This window comes from Mobula hypostoma, chromosome 8 (assembly GCF_963921235.1).
Source record: "Mobula hypostoma chromosome 8, sMobHyp1.1, whole genome shotgun sequence".
Taxonomy (NCBI): Eukaryota; Metazoa; Chordata; class Chondrichthyes; order Myliobatiformes; family Myliobatidae; genus Mobula; species Mobula hypostoma.
Genome location: NC_086104.1, coordinates 92,830,100 through 92,853,799, shown reverse-complemented (window position 1 = coordinate 92,853,799; position 23,700 = coordinate 92,830,100). Strand labels below are relative to the sequence as shown.

Below are 23,700 nucleotides of genomic sequence, written 5' to 3'. Positions count from 1 at the left end.
GGGCAGTGGACCTCAGGAATTTGCTACCCTTGATCATAGTGGGGAAAATCAGACAGGAATGCGGAGCTGAGACCAAAGATCCAGCAAACATGATCTTAATGTTGGCTCAGGTTCTCCCTTCACTCCTAATTTACATACACTCACTGAGAATACCTCTACATCAAGTCAGAACTGAAGTCCCTTGATCCTACACAAAATTTTGTACACAAGGCACTCACCTAAATGCCTTTCAAGTGACAAGGTGAGAGGTAATCACTGAGAAATCAAACAGTGATGGAAAGAGACATGCTTTCTCCAAACTCTCAAAGAAATTCGAAATCAAAATTAAAGTTAATACCAAACTTTAATGTCCACAGAGCATCACAGTTGCAGATTCAACATTAAAATGTTGTATTTTTACTTAATATAATAATAAAACAAAATCATAGAAACCCCTTGTGTACAAAAGAAACCAAAAGACACTAGTTTACAGAATCAGATGGGACTGTATACAAGATCCACATCCTAAAAACTTTAGGGTGATATATTAGAGCCTTGAGTAGCGTTTTCTCTTCAGAAGCAAAAGAAATGTAATCCACTGGTCACTCAGGTCCCTGGTCTTCTCATTTGCTTTAAATAAGATCAGCAACTAGACAAGAAAAAATAAAACAATGTAAATTCATAAGACAGGTCAAATTCAGCATGATCCAAATTGTACAAAGATATCAGACAAGACCTGCTGCAGTAACTCAGCAGATCAGGCAACATTTACAGAGACCCTTCATCAGAACTGGAAAAGAAGGGTGACACAGCCAGAATAAGGTGGTGGGGAGAGGAAGGGGTAAGTTCTTCTCCTTTCCAGGCCTGATGAAGGGTCTCGGACCAAATCATTGACTGTTTATTCCTCTCTAGTGTTTCCTGACCTTCCAAGTTCCTTCAACAAGTTGAATGGGTTGCCATGGATTTCCAGCATCTGCAGAATCTTTTACGTTTATGGCAATATCTGCTGCACAAAATTTTATTCTCCTTGAAAATGCCGAAGAAAAACAGAGAAAGCTTGCTACTGTAACCTTCAGTATTGGTAGCCTTCCACCTTACTGTTTATTTAAGGAGGGATCTACTTGCATTAAAGGTAGTGCAGAGAAGGTTAGGTGGATTCCTGGATGAAAATGTCATGATGGAGGGAAGGTTCTGAGTGTTGTGAATTTCTGGAACTCTCCAACGCAGAGGACTATGAAAGGTATTCAATACAGATTATCAGCTGATTTTTTTAGACTACAAAACTGTAGGGAGTGAGCAGGAAAGTGGAGTTGAAGCAAAATCAAATTGGCATGACCTCCCCAAATGACAGAGCAGCACTGAAGAAATATATAGCCATTATTATTTATAGTTAGAAAGATGCAGGTATGTAATAGGGTGTTGTTACTTGTGTTTGTTCTTGCATTTGCTCAGTTATGAGCAAACTGCTATTTCTGCCCAAAATTAACAGGAGTACTTAAGGTGGTAAAAATCATCAGCATTGGTCAAAGCCTGGCATTGTCAAGTATATTCCACAGCCCAATTTAAATGTGCACATTTTAAATGGCAGACTTAGTTCCAGCTAATGGTTTCCAGTTTATTGTTGACACCAGATTTTAGAATGGGTATGAGCATCTGAGTATGCTCATGAATTGCTAAAAGATACAAAATTGACTCCAGATTGTCCCGACAGCTGCCTAGAGGTAAAGAACTGAACCAGAGCTCACCGTTCATTGGCATTTCATCAATCTGCGTTGAGTAGTACTGCTCGATATCTCGCAGAATACGAATGTCATCGTTCTTAACAAAGTTGATGGCCACACCTTTGCGTCCATATCGTCCTGATCGGCCAATCCTACAACCAATGGCAGGGAATGTCAGAACAGGGGGTTGGGGGAGGGAAAGAGGACATTGGCTACCATGCCGTATTAGTCGCCATCAATAACTGGAGAGACTCTGCCAGAGCACAATTAGTTGGCCAATTGTTTCAAAGATCTGAATGGTAATAAGGTAATGTTAATTACTTCCTCATCAACTACCCATTTCATCTCATTAAGACTTCAATATTTCATTTTCAATATCTTTGTATTTGATTTATTCAGAACAGGCCCTTCCTCCCCAATGAGTCTCATCGTCCTGCAACCCATTTAATTCTAGACTAATAACAGGATAATTTACAATGACCTTCTAACTTACTCACTGGTATGTCTTTGGACTGTGGGAGGAAACCGGAGCACCCAGCACCCTTGTGCTCGTGGGAAGGACAAACAAGGATGCTGGAATTGAACCCTGATGCTCTGAGTTGTAACAGCGTTGTGCCAACCACTACACTACCGCAGGGCCCTAATACTGTATTACTTTAATTACCAATAATTTGGTTTCATACTTCAGATGTTATGTATTACACAACCATGGAAGTAATTATCAAGTTGAGATTGGTTACTTTGAATTCCACCAACAGCAGCGATGTGGCAGAGGATAAGAGGTGTGACTACACACAATGGCTGGACTTCAGTCATTGAAGAGAGGGGATGGAAGAGAAGAGATTGTGGTCCATTTGGCCAGTGACATCAAGAATTATAAAACCAAACCCAGCACAACCAACACACTAAGATTACCTGTGGATGTACAATTCTCTGTTATTGGGCAAGTCATAGTTTATGATCAACGACACCTGAGGGACATCCAAACCTCTGGCCCAAACATCTGTAGAAATGAGCACCCGGCTGTTTAAAAAAAAGAACAAGCAAAAGTCATGTTTTGTCACTGATGTCCCAAATGATCAGAACTCTTGGAGCCTTCAAACACTACGCACCTCGCACCAGAGCGGAATTCCTTCATGATGGATTCCCTCTCCTTCTGTGGCATGTCACCATGCATGGACGACACCGTGAAGTTAGCCTCTCTCATTTTTTCAGTGAGCCAATCCACCTACAATTAAGAAATTGGTGTTGAAAACAGTTGTGTTAAATTCCTCTTTATGAACAATATCAATTCGGAACACTAATAAATACTTTTACAGGTTTCCCCCGCTATCCGAAGGTAGAGTGTTCCTATGAAACGGTTCGTAAGCCGGAATGTCGTAAAGTGAATAAGCAATTACCATTTATTTATATGGGAAAAATTTTTGAGCGTTCCCAAACCCAAAAAATAACCTACAAAATCATGCCAACTAACACACAAAACCTAAAATAACAGTAACATATAGTAAAAGCAGGAATGATATGATAAATACACAGCCTATGTAAAGTAGAAATACTTTTCTGCAGTCATTGCACTGTCTAGTGCAGCAAAAATCTCGTGGAAGCACTCCGCAGAAATACCCTCTCCAGTAACCTTTAAGCTATGAAGCTGCCAAATCATACCAAATAACACAAAAATACACAGCCTATATAAAGTAGAAATAATGTATGTACAGTGTAGTATCACTTACTGGAATCCGGAAGACTCCAATAAATTGCAGTTTCGTCACAGTTAAACACTTGTTTAAACGAATTACCACCTAACGCAGTCCACAATTGGCACTGATCTGGGCTGACACTTACATGCCGGGCGGCACCTAATTAATTAGCTTGTTTATTTCGCCTTTTTTCTTAAAGATGTGCTGGGTGCGTCCCGGCTACCGCTGCTCCACTGCATTCTTCGCAGCAATGTATTGGTCTGAGGCCCAGAGGCTGGGGATAACTGCTTAAACTATAAAGCCGCCCTCGCCTCAGAAACCGATCAAACCACCCGTGACTACCTTTAAATTCCACTTTCGCAACACTTACAGCACCATCGTCCAGTGCTTTCTGTTTCAGCTTATTAAAAAGACTGATTGATTTCTGTATAAGAAAACTTAACAGAACACCATGCTTTGTACACCCATCAATCCATTCAAGCAATAGACTTTCCATTTTATCCATTATTGAATGCCGACTAAGAGAGACCTCTTTGCTACGAGCAGAACCAACAGTCACATCGGCAACTTTCAAAATTCTTTCTCTCTGCGTATAAATACAGGTGTCCCCCCGGCTTTACGAACGTTCGCTTTACGAAACCTCGCTGTTACGAAAGACCTACATTAGTTACCTGTTTTCACTAACAGCCTTGTTTTCACTGTTACGCAAAAAGGCAGCGTGCATCCCGAGCAGCCAAGCTCCTCCCACAGAACTGCATTCTAGCTGACATTGCTTAAACACGTGCCTGTGAGCACCTGTGGTTTATGTCGATTTATTTTGAGCATCTGTTAGCAAGAGGAGTTCTAAGGTATCGGAAAAGTCTAAAAGAGCTCGTAAGGGTGTTACACTTAGTGTAAAACTAGACATAATTAAGCATTTCGGTCATGGTGAACGAAGTAAGGACAAAGTGAGTTTGGCTTATGGAAGTTGACGAAGTTGATGTTGAAGAGATTTTGGCATCCCATGACCAAGAACTGATAGATGAAGAGCTGATGCAATTGCAAGAGGAAAGGATAACAATCGAATGCAGTAGCGAACGGACCGAAAGTGAAGTCGTCCAGGAAATGAACGTGAAGCAACTGCGTGAGATGTTCGCTGCAATGATTGCAGAAAAGTATGACTTTAATTTTAATTTTGAAAGGGTACGTAGGTTTAGGGCATATTTGCAGGATGGTTTGAGTGCTTACAAAGAACTGTATGATAGAAAAATGCACGAGGCTAAGCAGTCAAGCGTACTGTCGTTTTTCAAGCCTTCCACATCAGCCAATGAAGCTCGACCTTCGACGTCGAGGCAGGCAGACATGAAAATGAACTGTCTGCCCTTATGGAAACAGACGATGAGATGACACCCGTGTCCCACCACCCCAAGCCCCGGGCCGCGGACAGATACCCGGCTGCGAAGAATGCAGCGGTAGCCGGGATGCACCCAGCACATCTTTAAGAAAATAGCCAAAATAAACAAGCTAATTAATTAGGTGCTGCCCAGCAGGTAAATGTCGGCCAAGATCAGAGGCGATCGCCGATTGTGTTGCCTCTGATCTGGCCTGACATTTATGTGCCCGGCTGCACCTAATTAATTAGCTTGTTTATTTTGGCTTTTTTCTTAAAGATGTGCTGGGTGGGTCCTGGCTACCGCTGTACCGCTGCATGTTTCGCGGATCGGTATCGGTCGGCGGCCCGGAGGATGGGGACCACTGCACCACCCCAACCTCTGACGACTCAGCCTAACACACCATCATCAGGGTGCTCGACACTGTCTTCCCAATTCTGGTAAGTGATACTACACTGTACGTACATTATTTCTACTTTATATAGGCTGTGTATTTTTATGTGTTATTTGGTATGATTTGGCAGCTTCATAGCTTAAAGATTACTGGAGAGAGTGTTTCTGCCGAGAGCGCTTGCACCGTGTTTCTGCCAAGAGCGTTTGTGTGAGATTTTCGCTATGGAGAACAGTGTGACAATGATTGTAGAAGAGTATTTCTACTTTATATAGGCTGTGTATTTATCACATATCAATCCTGCTTTTACCATATGTTACTGTTATTTTAGGTTTCATGTGTTATTTGGCATGATTTGGTAAGTTATTTTTGGGTCTGCTAACGCTCACAAAATTTTCCCATATAAATAAATGGTTATTGCTTCTTCACTTTACGACATTTCAGCTTACGAACCGTTTCACAGGAACGCTCTACCTTCGGGTGGCGGGGGAAACCTGTAGTGCGTATGGTGGACGCAGGCAAGTTCAACGCGCGGACAATGTCCTTACTTCATTCACCACGATCGAAATGCTTAATTATGTCTAGTTTTACGCTAAGTGTAACACCCTTACGAGCTTTTTTCGGCTTTTCCGATACCTTAGAACTTATCTTGCTAACGGATGCACAAAATAAATCGAGATAAAGCACGAGTTTAAGCAATGCCGACTAGGATGCAGTTCCGGAGGAGCAGCTTGGCTGTTCGGGCGCCCGCTGCCTTTTTCCGTAACAGTGAAAACACCTTCTGTTAGCGAAAACAGGTAACTAATGTAGCTCTTTCGTAACAGCGAGGTGTCGTAAAGCCAACGTTCAGAAAACGGGGGCCACCTGTACATTAAATGCTTTAGCAATCAGCATTTGATGTCTCCAATGTGTGCAAGTTGGGGCTGAAAATTTTCCAGAAGTAATGGCTACAGGATCTCTAGACACTTGCACAAAAATTCAACAAACTGCCACACAATTGGGACACAACTACACCATTTCCAGCACCTGCAGAATCTCATTTATGTAACTATATATTTTTTATATTTAACTTTTCTTTCACAATACATACTTTATAAAATTCTATGATTCCACACAAACTTTGTTAAAATAACTTATTAGATTGTGACAGGAAAAGTACGAACTCCACAAATGGCAGTAGAGGTCACGATTAAACTAGAGTGATGAGGCAGTAGTTCTACCTCCTGTGCCCTTGACATTAAGCAAAGTTTTGTTTAGTATTTAGTTGCTTTTCCTTACCAAATGAGTGGAAAGATAGTGGGAATGTTTCCCTACCTTCCGCTTGGTGTTGCAGAAGATGACAGCCTGGGTAATGGTCAATGTGTCGTACAGATCACACAATGTGTCAAACTTCCACTCCTCCCTTTCAACTGCCACAAAGAACTGTTTGATTCCTTCCAAGGTCAACTCATCACTGTAAACACAATGTAATCATATTAAAATACATGGCACAGCAGAAACTGACCTGAAGCCTCCAAGTTTGACAGTTGTCCATTGCACTGCCTGTATAATATGACTTCATCAGTTACATTTTGACTACTATAAAAGATTAGGTTAGCTTTGTCACATGTACATTTGAAATGTGTTGTTTTGCATCAATGATCAATACAGCTAGAGAATATCCTGGGGGGCAGCCGACAAGTGTTGCTACCCATCCAGCACCAACAGAGCACGCCCACAACTCACTAACCCCAACCCATAGGTCTTTGGGAGAAAACCAGAGCACCCAGAAGCCCATGTGGTCATAGACAGAACATACAGTGGTGGGAATTGAACCCTGATTCTTGGCACTGTAAAGCATTACTCCAACCTCTACGCTACTGTACTGCAAACATACAGAATGTCTTTATTTCTCTCTGCTCAACTCCTTTTCAAACATTAACCCCAGGGCATCAGAGGTAACAAAATGGGAACCAGGTCTGTCAGAATTTAAATGAAACAAGATCAGTTTTGGGGAGAAATGCCACAACTTGGTACCTTGGTACCAAATTGCAACCATTAAATTCATGGTGAGCAAGTGTCCAGAGTTCAAAGGTCACTGATACTTTAGCGGGAATACACAGCAAGAACATAAAGGGAGAGGTAAGACCACAAAGGGTTTGAAATCAGCAGATACAGCAAGTCAGCATGCACTAGACTGAAGGGTGACACCTGGGCAGCAGAAATGCGGATGACCTCAAAACATGGAGAGTAGTGTGAAGGAATCCAACACTGGAATAGTCAAATCTAGAGGTAACAAAGGCATGGCGGAGAATTTCAGCAGCAGATGAGAGAAGGCATGCTCAGAGTCAAATGTTATGAAGTTATGAACAGGATTGCATAGTAGTGGCTCAGACTCGAGGCTACGCTCAAGCAGCACTCCAAGGCTGCCAACTTGCTGGTTCAGTCTCAGCAGTCAGTTCAGGTTTGGAAATGAAGCGTGTGATGTGGACCAAAGGCAAATCTGTAGTCCTTCCCTGTACTTTTCATCAATGGGAATTTCTGCTCAGCAGGGCTAGATTGAGAACAAAATGTCTCTGACAAATTTGAGACAAAGAGGAGTTTGAAGGTAAAGGTTGGTGTACATTTGGTTATTGAGTGCGTTTTTTGAGATGCCACTGAGAGATATCGTACAGATGAGATAAAGGAAGGGGCCAAGGATAGATTCTGAAAGGACACCAGAGAAAAGGAAGCCAATGCTGGCTATTTTTGGTTACAAGTAACGGAAGAAAGGGTACTAGGTGAGTGTGGAACATGGAATTTCACAGCTCAATGGCTTGTGCTGAAATTTTAAGGTTCTGAGGCAGAAAGAATCCTACCGTTTGACCAGGATTCGGATGGGGTCCGTCATGAATTTGTTGGTCATTTCCAAGATTTCGTGAGGCAGGGTAGCGCTGATAAGAATCACTTGTGTGGCTGGAGGTAAATATCTGTACACATCATAGATCTGTTCCTTAAAACCTGCGGTCAGGAAAACAAACCACATAATGCACTCAAAAAAATGTGGAATACCACTGCCAACCAGCTAGTGTCATGTTAAAGCCAATCTTATTTAAAGAACAATGCAACACAATCAAAATCCTATTATTATTTCAATGGCCTTCCACAAATATGTTTATTGAAAACAAATGGTTCACACAGTTTTTGCTTTTTTACTTGGGAATTAATTGCTTACAGCCTATGAATAATAGGCCACATTCAGCTACGACTGCACGAACACTTGCTTAGTGTCAACACAGCACAGAAACAGGCCATTTGGCTCAGGCAACGCCTGCATGCAAGCTTGCTTCCAAACTGCTTTCCCTTCCCCTTCTTTGCTTGTCCGGCTCCCCTATAATGCATCTGCTGTATACAACTGACTTCAGCCATCACTCATGGAACTACACATTTTTAGCAACCACTAAGTACAGCCATCTGCCCTTTCATTCCCAACTGGATTTCCCGGGGACTGTTACTGCGACGGCTTCATCAGGATGTTCACCAAATGATCCTGGAATGAAAGTGTTACGAGGATCACTTGATGGCACTGGACCCATACTCGCTACAGTTTAGAAGAATGAGGCAGGGAGTCTCACTGAAACCTATCGAATATTAAAAGGCCCAGATACATTGCACATGGAAAGGACGTTTCCTACAGTGGAGGAGTCTAGGACTAGAGGGCACAGCCTCTGAATAATTTGACCCTTCAGAACAGAGAGGAGGGATTACTTCAGCCAGTGGGTAGTGAATCTTTGGAATTCATTACCATAGACAGCTGTGGAGGCCAAGTCACTGGATACATTTAAAGCAGCGAATCAGACTGAGGCAGAATAATAAATCAGCCATGATGGAATGGCGTACTGAGTGCAATGTCTCCCAAGTTTTTAGATACAATAGTGAATTTCTTCAGGCTGATTTAGATGTTATTATAGAAGTATTTCCTTAACCCACTTAGGACTCGTTGACCTTCCTTTAACTGGAAGTAAAGGATCTGTTTTGGAGGATGTGAATTAGGCATCCAGATGACATGACCTATCCATCGGAGTTGGTTTTGCTAGATGCTTGGTATATAGGACGGGCCGGCAGACAGCCTCGATGGGCCAAATAGTCTAATTTTCATCCTGTTTCTTATGGTCTTATTGAAAACATTCTCTACTATAAAAATCTTCAATTTTAAACTCCTCTATTAGATCAGCTTTCTGTTTCACCTGCAAATCCTTTCTAGCTTCGCTAGAAAAGGGGTTCCTAAACTTTTATGCCATGGACCCTACCTTTAATCCAGTGGTCTGTGGACCCCAAGTAGGGTACCCCTGCTCTAGACTTTCTATATCCCACTCAAAGTGTTGATCAGAGATATATGTCAAATTTAGTTTACCAATTATGTAGATTAGTAATAGTTGTGCGATCACTTGAGTATGATCTCTGAAGGGGATGTCTTCAGGTGGCTGTAGAGGCTGATTGGGATCAACATATTCATAAGTGGTGCCTGTGGTTAGCAGTTGGGTCTTTTGGTTATTCAGTCTCTCCTTTTGCAGCTGCCGCTTGCTCTCTGGGGCATAGTGGAGTTCACTCTCATGACTTCAGCTCCCTCTTGAACAGATTTCCTCCAGGTGTATCTATTGAGTGGAATGTCTTCCCAAAGGTTTTAGATACAATAGTGAATTTCTTCAGGTGATTTTGGTGTTATTTTAGAATTATTTCCTTTGCCCACTTGGGGCTTGCTGACCTTCCTTTAACTGGGGGTAAAGGATCTGTTTTGTGAGACACGAATTAGAATTAGAATTTATTTAAATCTTACATCCATCTCACAACATGAGGGAGTAAAAGTCTCTGTGTTATGCCTCCGTTGCAATTTACAGTCATGTGAATTTAGAAGTCTAATGGCTTGTAGGAAGAGGCTGTCCAGTAGCCTGTTGGTCCTGGCTTTAATGCTGCCATACTGTTTGCCAGATGGAAGCACTGAAACAGTTTATGGTTGGGATGTTTGGTGTCCCCGATGATCTTCCAGGCCTTCTTTCTGCACCTGCTGCTATAAATGTCCTCAGTGGAGGGAAGTTCACATCCACAGATGTGCTGGGCTGTCCATACCACTCTCTGCAGTGCCCAGCGATCAAGGTTGGTGCAGTTTCCATACCAGGTGGTGATACAGCCCACCAGTACACTTTCAATGGTGCTCCTGTAGAAGGTCTTGAGGATTTGGGGGCCCATGCCGAACTTCTTCAGTATCCTGAGGTGGATGAGACGCTGTTATGCTTTTTTTAAAACCACAAAGCCAGCGTCCAGCTGACATGACCTATCCTTTGGAGTTGATATTGCTAGATATTGGTATGTAGAACTAACTAACTTAACTCATAGTAACACTTTGGGCAAAATAGGTGAAAGGGAGGGATGGCAAGTAATTACAAAGGCACTGCCATTCACATATTGTAACTCATAGCTCACCAGCACATCCACCTCAATTTATCCACCCTTCCTCCATTTCCTTTGATGGTCCAACCCAACTCAATTGCTTGGAGTGGCCAATTTACCAAGCCATGAAAGCATTTAGAACAAGCCGGTTATGGATTTCCTTATCTTGTTACTAAACTTATTTTGAATGGCCTTCTTCCCCTCCCCCGAAAGTGCCCCGCTCCATCTACCTTCTGGGATCCCTTTATAAAATTAAATGCTCTGCTCATAACACTTCTAAAACATCTACAGTGAAAAGAGCACAGACCACACTATTTAACCTAGCTTCAGAATGCAAAGATGAGGTACCTTTGTTCAGCATTTCATCTGCTTCATCAAGAACCAACATTTTGATGGAACGTGTTCTCAAACTTCGTCTTCGTATCATATCTATTGAATAAAATCCATGATTAAGGTCATTCTTCCATGAACTCAATGGCCTCCGATGGTCAGCTATACAATTACAACTGAGTAAAAACTCAGCAAAAAACAAAAATCAAAGACTTAAATCAGCAACAGCCCTTGATCAGTTAAAACTTTCAACCAGTTGGTTATCCTGAAAAACTAAAAATGGGATCATTTATTGGCATATTTGTAAAACCTCACTATCTGGCAGGGAAGTGAATACAATAAACCCTTAGATTTTATGGGAGATGCGTTTTAGAAACAGCTGTGAGTCGAGTACCATTTTGACTCAAGTACAGATATCTTTGTATGGTCTATTATGTTTCCTCTATATTTGCTTTGATCAATTACATACTTACATATACTCTAGCTTAATAACCTGTTCTTTGTTAACACAGATGTGCCTCGTCATTTCAAAATAGGTCACATTTTGTAATAATACATTCAGTGCAAGTTTCAAGGCTGGTTCTTGCTTGCTTGGAATGAATTGCCACACACAGCTGTGGAGGTCAAGTCATTGTGTGTACTTGAAGTGGAGGTGGATAGATCCTTGATTAATAATGGTGCCAAAGGTTACGGGGATAAAAGCAAGAGAATGGGGTTGAGGGGGATAATAAATCAGTCATGATAAAATGGCAGAACAGACTCAATGGGCCAAATGGCCTAATTCTGCGGGTGTCTTATGGCCTTACATCAATGGTTTGAAAGGGTACCAGAGTAACCAACACCGATTAGCTGAAGAGGGTAAATAGCTCTTTCCTGTTAATTTTCTTATATTACAATGACCTGTTAAGTTTCCAGAAGCTGCACAATATTCTCAAGGGGGAGGGTAAACTTCAGAGGTCATGGTGCACATTGGCACCAATGACATAGGCAGAAAAGGGGGAAGAGGTCCTACATAGTGAGAACAGGGAGTGAGGAAAAAGGCTGAAGAGAAGGACCTCTAAGGTAATAATCTCTGGGTTACTAATGCGATGATAGCACAGATGAATGAGTGGCGGAGGAGATGGTGCAGGGGGCAGGGTTTTAAGTTGTTGAATCACTGGAATCTTTTCTGGGGAAGGGATGAACTATACAAGAATGACAGGTTGCACTTGAACTGGAGGGGGACCAATATCCTGGTGGGAAGATTTGCTAATACTACTTGGGAGAGTTTAAGCTAGTTTTGCAGGGGGGCTGGGAACCAGAGCACCAGGTCAGTATGTGAAGGGTGACAGGAAGTTAGCTGTCAGGGAAAGGATTGATAGGCAAAAATCAAAATAAGTATGATGGTACAGATAGTTTGAAGTGTGTGTATTTTAGTGAGTATTGTGGGTGAAAGTGATGAGAATCGATCAGTACATGGAACTACAATGTTGTGGCCATTACAGAGACTTGGTTGACAGAGGGGTTAATGTACCAGGTTTTCAACATTTTAGTAAAGATCAAAAGGAGTGGAGGGGGTGGTGGGGGGAGAGATGCACTACTAATCAGGGACAATATTATAGCTGCACTCAGGGGAGACATATTGGAGGGTACAGATACTTAAGGCACTCGAGTAGTGCCATCACTCGAACTTTAGTAAGGCATTTTGACAAAGTCCCTCATGGGAGGCTAATCCAGAAGATGACAGTGCATGGGGTCTGTGGTGACTTGGCTGTTTGCATTCAGAACTGGAATGCGCACAGAAGACAGAGGGTAGTGGTCGAAGGAACTAATTTGAACATGAGGTATGTAATTAGCTGTGTTCTGCAGGGATCTGTGCTGGGACCTCTGCTGTTTGAGATGTATATAAATGACCAGGATGAAAATGTAGATGGGTGGGTTACTTGAGTTTGCAGATGATTAGTATAGAAGGCTGACAAAGAATACAACATGATATAGATCAGTTGCAGATGCAAGTTGAGAAACGTCAGATGAGTTTAACCCAGATAAATGTGAGGTGTTCCATCTTGGTAGGGCAGATGCAAGGATACAGCACACAGTTAGGGGAAAAGACCCTTAACAGTGTTGCTGCACAGATAGACCTCGGGGTCCAAGTTCATAGTTCCTTGTAGGTGGCAATACAGGTCGATAGGGTGGTTAAGGCAGCTTACGGTATGCTTGTGTTTATTAGTTGAGGCATTGAGTCCAAAAGTCAAGAGGTATGTTGCAACTTTCTGGTTTGGCCACATCTGGAGCACTGAATACAGTTCTGATTGTCCCACTATAGAAAGGACGTTGAGGATTTGGAGAGGCTTACCAGGATACTGCCTCGTTTAGAGGGCACGTGCTATCATGAGAGGCTGGATAAACAGGTTGTTTTCTCTGGAGCTGCGGAGGCCGAGATGAGATCTGATAGAGGTTTATAAGATTATGAAAGGCATAGATAGAGTGGACAGAGAGTATCTTTTTCCCAGGGTAGAAATGTCTCATACCAGAGGCATGCATTGAAAGCGAGGTAGGTTCAAAGGGGGTGTGAGGGGCAAGTGTTTTTTTTAAAACTTAGAGTGCTGCATGTGTGGAATCAGTTGCCTGGTATGGTGGTAGAGGCAAATATGTTAGAGGCTTTTATGAGACTTTTAGATAGGCACATGAATATGAGGAAGATGGAGGGATATGGACATTGTGTGGGTAGGAGGGATTATTTTTTTTTAATTTACTTTTTAGCTGGTTAGGCACAACATTATGGGCTGAAGGGCCTATTCCTGGGTTGTACTGTCCTATATTCTATCCGCAAAGGGATTGACTCCGAATTCATGAAAACACAAAATGGTTTATAATAATATTTGTTCTCTTCCTTTACTTGGAGTGGGGTTGGACAGATGAGGTGTTAGAAAGTATGGAGATCTCAAAACAGCAGTCTTGTTGCACTATAATGCGGAATAGAAAGGTGGGTGTCTTGGCCTAGCCAATGTTTAAAATAATCAAAATAATGTGGTTATTATCTACTTGCAATTTGTGGCAACTTGCTGAGTAAACTTTAGCTGATGCATACCCTCAATTGCAATGACAGCAACTGTATTGGAGGAACAAAACCATTTGGGTCATGCTAAGATTGTTCAATGGATCACTTTACACTGTACAATTTATGAAGCTTCCCTAACATATTTGCCTATCGCCACAATAGATCAACGGCAGACGCAATCTCAATGGCTCTCCACATGGCTTTAGACCACCTGGACAACACAAACACCTATGTCAGGACTATCATCGACTATAGCTCAGCATTTAATACCATCATTCCCACAATCCTGATTGAGAAGTTGCAGAACCCAGGCCTCTGTACCTCCCTCTGCAATTGGATCCTCGATTCCTTAACCAGAGGACCTCAATCTGTGCAGATTGGTGTTAACATATCCTCTTCGCTGACGATCAACGCTGGCACACCTCAGGGGTGTGTGCTTAGCCCACTGCTCTACTCTCTATATACACATGACTGTGTGGCTAGGCATAGCTCAAATACCATCTATAAATTTGCTGATGATATAACCATTGTTGGTAGAATCTCAGGTGGTGACGAGAGGGCGTACAAGAATGAGATATGCCAACTAGTAGAGTGGTGTCGCAGCAACAACCTGGCACTCAACGTCAGTCAGGCTAAAGAGCTGATTGTGGACTTCAGGAAGGGCAATCCTCATAGAGGGATCAGAAATGGAGAGAGTGAGCAGCTTCAAGTTCCTGGGTGTCAAGATCTCAGCGGATCTAACCTGGTCTCAAATCGATATTATAAAGAAGGCAAGACAGCGGCTATACTTTATTAGGAGTTTGAAATGATTTGGCAGGTCAACAGAAACTTCTATAGTTGTACCGTGGAGAGCATTCTGACAGGCTGCATCACTGTCTGGTATGGTGGGGCTACTGTACAGGACCGAAAGAAGCTGCAGAAGGTTGTAAATCTAATCAGCTCCATTTTGGGTACTAGCCTACAAAATACCCAGGACATCTCTTCAGGGAGCCGTGTCTCAGAAAGGCAGCATCCATTATTAAGGACCTCCAGCACCCAGGGCATGCCCTTTTCTCACTGTTACCATCAGGTAGGAGGTACAGAAGCCTGAAAGCATACACTAAGTGATTCAGGAACAGCTTCTTTCCCTCTGCCATCCGATTCAATGGACACAGAATCTTTTGCACATTTAAAAAAATCTATTCAATATATGTAATATGTTTATTTATTATTAATATATGTAACTTGTTTATTATAATTTTAGTTATTATTATTATTTTTCCTCTGCTAGATTATGTATTATGTACTAAAGACCAATACAGGTCCCTTACCAAACACGCGTCCTGGAGTACCAGAAACAACATGCTGTCCATAGTCCAGCTTGCGAATGTCCTCTCCAACGTTGGTCCCTCCAATGCAAGCATGGCATTGTACGTTCATGTAGTCACCAAGAGCAAGGAGTACCTGACCAACAGACACATGACAGTCACGCTACAACAAAAATTTAGGGGATTGGGAATATGGCTATTCACAAAAAGATCACTTTCTTCATCTGTACGTACCTCAAAGCTTTAAAATAACTTGAATTAATTAAGATGTAAAAAGACAAATCTTACAAAACATCACACAAGAGCAGGCAGCACTTCCTATGCCCTGATCAATGTTTAAGACCCATGTTTCAAACTGCATCAGATTTTGATCACTGCTTCCTAAATGCTCTCAATGACCAGATCATTAAAGTTCCTCCCAATGCAGAAACTTAGACATAAAGTAGCCTGCTCCCTCAAGCAAGTTCAGATCTACATGCAACATTGTGAATGAGGCATGAAAGTTATAGGCAGAAAATGCCTTTGCTCTTGTACTCAAAATCTTCTTTCAACATAGGTTAATATATTGCAAGTGGTCCTAACTGCTGCTGAGTAGTGAAATGTCTTTTAATGATTGGTGTACACCACCACTCAAGCCCCCATCTTACCAAACACCACTTTCTAATCCATCATTATTTTAAAAAAACTCTGTCTTTCTAATGTTTAACTAAGTATGATGCCTTTGACACCCTTGCCCATTATTAAGTCTTTCTTCTTGAAGCTTCTCTATATCCTGCACAAGCCCACTACCATCTAACTTTTTAAAGACTAAACAAGCTTGGATATATTACACGATTCCCCCAGACAAGTTACTAAGTATACTGCGAACATCTGCAGCAATGCCAACAAGCCAGCCTTCCAACCTGAAAGTGACCTGTTTATTTCTACTGTTTTCTATCAACCAATACTCTTTTCAAGGCAGGATATTACCTCCAATACAATATACTCTAATTCTGTTCAATCTCAGTTCCTTATCCAAAGCCTTCTGAGTGTTCAAATATGATAGAAAAACTAGTTCACCCTTATTCTGCTAGTTTACAAGCTCAAAATTCCAAACAGTTTGTCCAGAATGATTTCTTTTCCATGAATTCCTCCCACTCTGGCTATTCCTATTACTATTTTCTAAGCACTTCCTTATGAACATTTCTAGCCATTTCCCTTTTATTCATGGTAGTGTAGTGGTTAGTTAGGCGCTGTTACAGCACCAGCTGTAAGACTGGGATTCAATTCTCACTGCTGCCTGTAAGGAGTTTGTACATTCTTCCCGTATCCATGAGTTTCCCCAGGGCACTCTGGTTTCATCCCACATTTCAAAGATGCATGGTTAGGGTTATTATGTTGACACCAAAAGCGTAGTAACACTTGTGGCTGACCAGCACAAACGTCATTGATTTGATTTGACACAAACAACACGTTACTATATGTTTTGATGTACATGTGACAAATAAAGCTAGTCTTTTTTAATGTCAATTGAACTGGTGTATAGTTCGTTTCTCTCATTAAATAGCATCATTTCATTTGTTACCTTCCAGCCCATGAGAACTGTACTCTCAGCAACAGAATATATTTGAGAACCAGGTCATTCATCTATACGGCCACTTTTGCAAGCAGATCATCAGCTCCATTAACTTCCTCAATACTAATGCTTTGGTTAATGCTAATTTCTTTACTCGTTCACCCTTGGGCTCTAGAGTCACAGAAAGGCTCTTCAACCCATCTCGTCCATGCCAACTATTATTATGCCTAGTCCCATCGATCTGCTCCTGGACTATAAGCCCTTCATACCTCTCACATCCACACTTTCCTAAATGTTGAAATCAAACCTGCATCCATCACTTCTGCCTGTAGCTTGTTCCACACTCTCAGCAGCCTGAGTGAACAAGTGCCCCCACCACTCCCCTTAGACATTTCACTTTTCACCCTTAATTCATGACCTCTAGTTCTAGTCTCACCAACCTCCATGGAAAAAGCCTGCTTGCATTTACCCTATACCATTCAATTTTACACAGCTCTATCAAATCTCCCCTCATTCTCCTACGCATCAATGAATAAAGTCCTAACCTATTCACACTTCCCCTGTAAGTCAGATCCTTATTTACTGTTATACCTTTTAACAGTGATTCCAAACTACTACAGCCAAGTCCCACCTTCATGGCCTGCTCTATTTAGATTTAAAACCCCTGTTTGAGACTGAACTAAACCACTTTCAGCTTTTATATAAAACTGTCATATTATGATCATTCTTCTCTCAAGACCCTTACTTATCAAGGCTACCGATAAACTTTCATTATACAACACTGGATCTAAAACTTTGTTCTGTTGATAAACATCTCATCACATGCTAATCTAGAAAAGCACCCCAAAACAGAACATATTTACTGTTCCTAACACAAATACTGGAACCAATTGTGGTATGCTACTCTGGCCTGGCATACTGACAATGAAGTCACTGAAGTAACTGCACACTGAAGAATGAAATAGAATCTTTCACTTAGTTTTAATGAAGAAAGCCTAACTTGTAAAAATTTAATTCTTACCTTCTGTATCTGTCCTGCAAGCTCCCGTGTTGGTGCCAATATGAGTGCCTGAGTCTCACGAACCTAGATGTAAAAAAACGTGTTTTAAAAGGGTAGTAATCGATGTTCAATTATAATCTGTGAAACACATGTCATTAGTCTAAAACAATTACTTAAATTTTATTTACACTGCTTAACTTCTATGTACATAGTCCTATAAAATAATCTGTTTACCAAGATAAAAATAAGTATAGATGTTAACAAATATTACCTGAATATCCAGGCATTGTAATACTGACACACAGAAAGTTGCTGTCTTTCCTGTTCCAGACTGGGATCTGGGTAAAAGGATGGGAAGTATTAAATAAGCAGTTCAATTTTAACGTGTAATTACAAAACTGAAGAGATGTACTTACTGAGCAATGACATCTCTTCCTTTAATTATTTGTTTAATGGCTCTCTGTTGAATAGCTGATGGTTTCTCAAAGCCTGCAAGTTAAAAAAAAACACACTGCTCAATTCTTGAAAATATATTTTGCAATTGAACAAAACATACTTTCTGTAGAACAAGAGAGAGGAAAAGTTGTTACATCGTCAATAACAGCACTCCTGACAGCACACACAGGGTAAAACAACATTTTGAAATAACTACAGAAGTGAGGAGTCTCTTGTAAGCCTTTAGCGATCCTGTTGTGACCATTGTGGACCCTCCCTACCACAAATCTTCACTCCCTGAAGCTTTTATGAGATGAATAGATTGGAATTACTCAAGATTTCATGTGTTTTTGCTAAAATTTAATACTGTTTGACAGAAAACATCCTTCATGTCAAGGCAGGTATGCTAGAGACTCACTGATGTTAGAGCAGAAATTCATAAATGAAATGTCTGAATTGAGGAATACCTGTTCCAGTTTCTTCTTAATTCTTTAATTTAATGACCTTGAGTTACAAGCCAATAAAGTCCTTCCATTACCAAATCAGAACTGCAGCACGCACTATCCACAGGGTGCAATGCAACAACTCAACAAGAATCTACCAAACTCGTGATGTCCACTTTCGAAGGAAAAACTAGCACTTCGAGGTTCCCCTTCAAATGGTGCAGCTTTCACACTTGGGGCAATTATTACTGTCCCTTCAGTGTCCCAAAGGGAACATCCCAAAACACCCTGTCCATCTAGACAACAGAAGCACATTGACAACAGGGGCAGGAGTATGTTCAAGGCAACTGCCCATAACCACATTCCCCAGAGCAACTGAGGATAAAGGATAAATTCTGTCTTTGCCACTGTTCCTCATCTCTGATGTAAGAATATTTCTAATCGGAAGTTTGCATATTTTTATAAATAGCGGATCTGCAAAGAATCACAAGGTCAGATTCCTGCCCTTTCATTATATTCTCCATTGTTTGTTCAATTAGTGTACCAGTGGCTGCCATGTGTTGGTAAAATGGAAGTTCCCTCCAACATCAAAACCATTTAACTTTCAACTATTAAAATGGCCCTTTCCATGGAAAATCAAGAGGTTTCTGAATGCAACAAGCTTTACAGAGGTACAAAACACAAATGTTTGAGGATCACTATGGTATTTCCTTCACTGCAACCTATCACAAAGTATTTACATCAATTGCTTAACCCAACAGTCATGCTGGTGTTTATGCTCACCAGTTTCTTCCACCATTCTTCATCTATATTTAACAAAGCAATCACATGCTAGGGATTTTCTTAAGTGGATGAAATTGACGAGTTCAGCACAGGTGCAGGAAGCAGCACCAATGCAGTTGTCGATGTAGTGTAGGAGAAGTGTGTGATGGTCACCAATGTAAACTTGGAACATTGACTTTTCCATGTAGTTGGCAAACAGGCAGGCATAGCTAGGACCCATGCGAGTGCCCATGCCTATCCGTTTTGTTTAAAGGAAGGGGGAGGAGCCAAAGGAGAAATTATTTAGAGTGAGGACAAGTTCCACTAGGCGGAGGAGAGTGATGGTGGAGGGGAGTTGGTTGGGTCTGGTTTCCAGAAAGAAATGGAGAGCTCTGAAGCCTTCCTGGTGGGGGATGGAGGTGTATAGGGACTGGACATTCATAGCAAAAGTACGATGGTAGGGGCCAGGGAACCTGAAATCCTTGAACAGATCAAGAGTGTGTGAGGTGTCAATGATGTAGGTAGGAAGGGACTGAACGGGGGCGGGGGGGTTCTAAAACGGAGTTGAGGTCTTTGTTGTAGTTGCTTCAGGCATTAAACTTCTACACATGGATTCCTGGTAATGCCTATGAAGGACTTTAAGGCAGAAACATGGATTTGTCAGTGCTGATTGCAGGGAAGGTGGGGGGGGGGAGACTTGCAAGCTTCAGAACTTTAAACTTCTAAAAGTATTTAACAAACATTAGATCACTATCCAACATTGGGTTTGACCCACAATTATTCAGCTGAGGTTCACCGTTTGGGGGTTAGAGGTGTCATTATAAACACTCATTGCCTCGCAGAGATGCCTTCAGTCATACTTCTGAATAAAGGATCTGCCTTATGTCAAAAAAAGGATTCACAGATGGATACATCATGTCAACAACTCTATCCTGCAGTACTGTATACAGACATACCTCATTACATTTACAGTATCCAGGTTGACCCTGGGAAAAGACGTGGCTTTTGAGAAATCCTAGAGCTATGTATTATATCCATGGGTCAACTTTCACAAGTCACTGCGCATGTGTACTTGACAGACGACAGTCTCAGCAGTAACTTCTACCTTCACTTTGATAAAAGGCAAAGAAAGAACTAGACAACTGGTAGTTAATTCCTTAAGTTCCTCAGGGTCAATATCACAAATGACCTGACTTGGTCCAACCAAGCAGAGTCCACTTCCAAGAAGGCCCACCAGCGCCTTTACTTCCTGAGAAAACTAAAGAAATTTGGCCTGTCCCCTAAAACCCTCACAATTTTTATAGATGCACCGTAGAAAGCATTCTTCTAGGGTGCATCACAACCTGGTATGGAAGTTGTCCTGTCCAAGACGGGAAGAAACTGCAGAAGATCATGAACATGGCGCAGCACATCACACAAACCAATCTTCTGTCCTTGGAACACACATAAAAGTTGCTGGTGAACGCAGCAGGCCAGGCAGCATCTCTAGGAAGAGCTGCAGTCGACATTTCAGGCCAAGACCCTACGTCGATGAGTCCTGATGAAGGGTCTCGGCCTGAAACGTCGACTGCACCTCTTCCTAGAGATGCTGCCTGGCCTGCTGCGTTCACCAGCAACTTTTATGTGCGTGGCTTGAATTTCCAGCATCTGCAGAATTCCTGTTGTTTCTGTCCTTGGACTCACTTTTCACCGCTGCTGTCGGAGCAGCGCTGCCAGGATAATTAAGGACACGACCCACCCAGCCAACACACTTTTCGTCCCTCTTCCCTCCGGGAGAAGGTTCAGGAGCTTGAAGACTCGTACGGCCAGATTTGGGAACAGCTTCTTTCCAACTGTGATAAGACTGCTGAACGGATCCTGACCCGGATCTGGGCCGTACCCTCCAAATATCCGGACCTGCATCTCGGTTTTTTTGCACTACCTTACTTTCCATTTTTCTGTTTTCTATTAATGATTTATAATTTAAGATTGTTAATATTTACTATTGATTTGTAGTCCAGGGAGCGGGAAGCGCAGAATCAAATATCTCTGTGATGATTGTACGTTCTAGTATCAATTGTTTGGCGACTATAAAGTATATAACCACTAATGAATAATTGATACCAAAGTTAACTAATACTAGCAGAGGTAATGTCATTGAGATATAAACCTGGGAAAGAAGGATGATCACAAGTTTACTGAGAAAAAGAGATGGTGAAAAGCAAGTTTGCAGAACTGCGCAGAGCTGGGGAATATGAAGATTTTGGATTACACAAAATGCATTCTTTGACAAAAATAAGTCCTGTTGCCACTCCCAAACCAGGTGGTCCTGCTGATACACAGGAGACAGCAGGGATACGGTCATTGAGGAAGAGTATGACCGTTGGATGTAGTAAACAGTCTTTTTATTTTTTGCAGAATAATCAAGCTGGTATGAACTTGTTGAAGGAAAATTGTGACTAAAGAGTTTTTTTTTAACCAAGGTTGAAGAGAGCAATGTATTCGATGATGTGGTCTATGTGAATTTTAGTTAGGTGTTTGATGAGATCACACGACAAACTAATCCGAAAAGTAAAAGGTTGCCAAATCCAAGCTAAAGGAGTAAATTGGATCTGAAGTGAACACAGTTAAAGGAAGCAAAAGGTAATAGGCGAAAAGCATTATGTCTTTGCTGTGGAGTTCACAGGACTCAAAGCTGCCCTGACAAGGCACTAAATTACTGCTGGAGTCATCTGTATGTGGTAACATTGAGGACTTGGACTCAAAACACGTTGCCTGATTGAACACCAAAACTGATCAAGAGGTTGGCTGTTGGAAAGAGTATTGTAAACTGCAGAAAGAAAACAGAGATTGGTAAAGCTTAGGTGAGCAGAAAAGTGACAAAAAGAAAATAATCTGGAGAAATGTGAGATAATATATTTGGGGAAGGCACAGAGATTAGAGAAGTGTAAAAGGACAGATAGACCACATAAAGTGGGTCCACAACGGTTATATTTAGAAATATCACTTTAATAGAGGAGTCATTCTTCTCTACAGCAACGATATTATGCCAGAGATTAGAATTAGAATAACAGATATAGTTCTGGTCACTTTAGAGACGAAAAAGAAGTGCTTTAAAGGAACATCGGCACGCTTGGTGAGTTTAAATTATGAAGACATTGAAAGGATTAGGGCTACTTAAGGATATTTTCATTTGGGACAAACATTGAATTGAAGAGCAAAACCCGTAAGCCGACCTAGAGAGAATGAAAGGGAGGACCCAGACTTGGGACAGAATTTGGCAAAACGAATTTTGAGTGAATTGGTATAAGTATTTGGAAAAAAAAACTTGTAGTCCACAATTCACTACCTGAAAGAGTGGGGGACGCAAAAACCAGCAATCAGATTTTACTTCCGAGCTGGAAAACAGTTTTAACCCAAATAGTTAACTACACATGGAAGTTAGCTTCCTCTACAGTAAATTTCTACCGTTGTACCTCCCTCAAGGCGGATGCGAATGCAGTCTTCAGATACTTTGTCATTTGTGTGCTAAATTTTACATCAGGACATCCCCCAAACAGGTAACGAGGTAAGTGTAACGGGGGCGGGGCGAAGAGGAGGGATACATGCACAGCAAGACCCCACAGCAACAAGAGCAATTTACAGCGGTTCACGTTGATCGGTCATTACGATTCGCCAGTATCAGAGAAGCGACGCCGCGACCGTTCAGCACTTCGACACAGGTGTCGGCTTAATCCGGGTGCGGGCTCGGCCCATCACTAGACAGGGGCTCCGCGGTTGAGGGTCCCGGGCGATCAAGAGCCAGGACCCGCGGCCTCAAACCCAGGCTTTTACCACGACAACCTCGTCCACCTGCGTCAGGCCGCACTCACCGTACGCGTAAATTCCCCGCAGTAAGTCTTCCCGGAGGCCCATGGTGTCGAAGGTGGGAGTAACGTCCACCTCCTCGCTGGTCTCGAACTCCACCTTGGAGATATCCTCCTCCTTCAGGATGCGTTTCCTTCCCGAGCTCGCCATCTTCGGCCACCGCACTACCAGGGTCCGCAACACGCATGCGTCAACATGCTAGGCGTCACGGCGCATGAACGAAGTCATCTTCCGACGCGCGATCTTATCACGTGATCTAGACGAGGCCCCCCCTTGGCGGGCGGGCTTTATGTTTGATTGACAGGCGGCTGGGTTGTGATTGGTTGTGGTCTGGACATGGAACATACCCTTCGGCCCCGATGCTGTGCTGACCATTGAACCTGCTCCAAGATCAACCTAACCCTTCCCTCCCACACAG

The 23,700-nt window shown here is 42.1% G+C and overlaps 1 protein-coding gene across 1 annotated transcript; it reads right to left on the bottom strand.

The window, feature by feature from the left end:
• Positions 1-335: 335 nt before the first annotated feature.
• Positions 336-23,481, bottom strand: eif4a3 (eukaryotic translation initiation factor 4A3). Its single transcript, XM_063055142.1, has 12 exons — positions 23,288-23,481; positions 18,213-18,285; positions 18,068-18,134; positions 17,818-17,880; positions 15,245-15,377; positions 10,913-10,993; positions 7,996-8,137; positions 6,473-6,611; positions 2,813-2,928; positions 2,616-2,723; positions 1,725-1,852; positions 336-628 (listed from the first exon to the last, which is right to left on the bottom strand). Exons 1-12 carry the CDS (start codon positions 23,430-23,432, stop codon positions 612-614), a joined length of 1,212 nt encoding a protein of 403 aa, XP_062911212.1. The 5' UTR covers positions 23,433-23,481; the 3' UTR covers positions 336-611.
• Between the last annotated feature and the right edge of the window lie 219 nt (positions 23,482-23,700).

Bases quoted from the DNA above. Each gene is read 5' to 3' on its own strand.
- eif4a3 (XM_063055142.1), bottom strand. From the start codon at position 23,432: ATGGCGAGCTCGGGAAGGAAACGCATCCTGAAGGAGGAGGATATCTCC. The intron at 6,612-7,995 runs GTAGGATTCTTT...TTGTGTTTACAG, and splicing joins ATCCGAATCCTGGTCAAACG to TGATGAGTTGACCTTGGAAG. The intron at 2,929-6,472 runs GTAGGGAAACAT...TCTTAATTGTAG, and splicing joins TCTGCAACACCAAGCGGAAG to GTGGATTGGCTCACTGAAAA.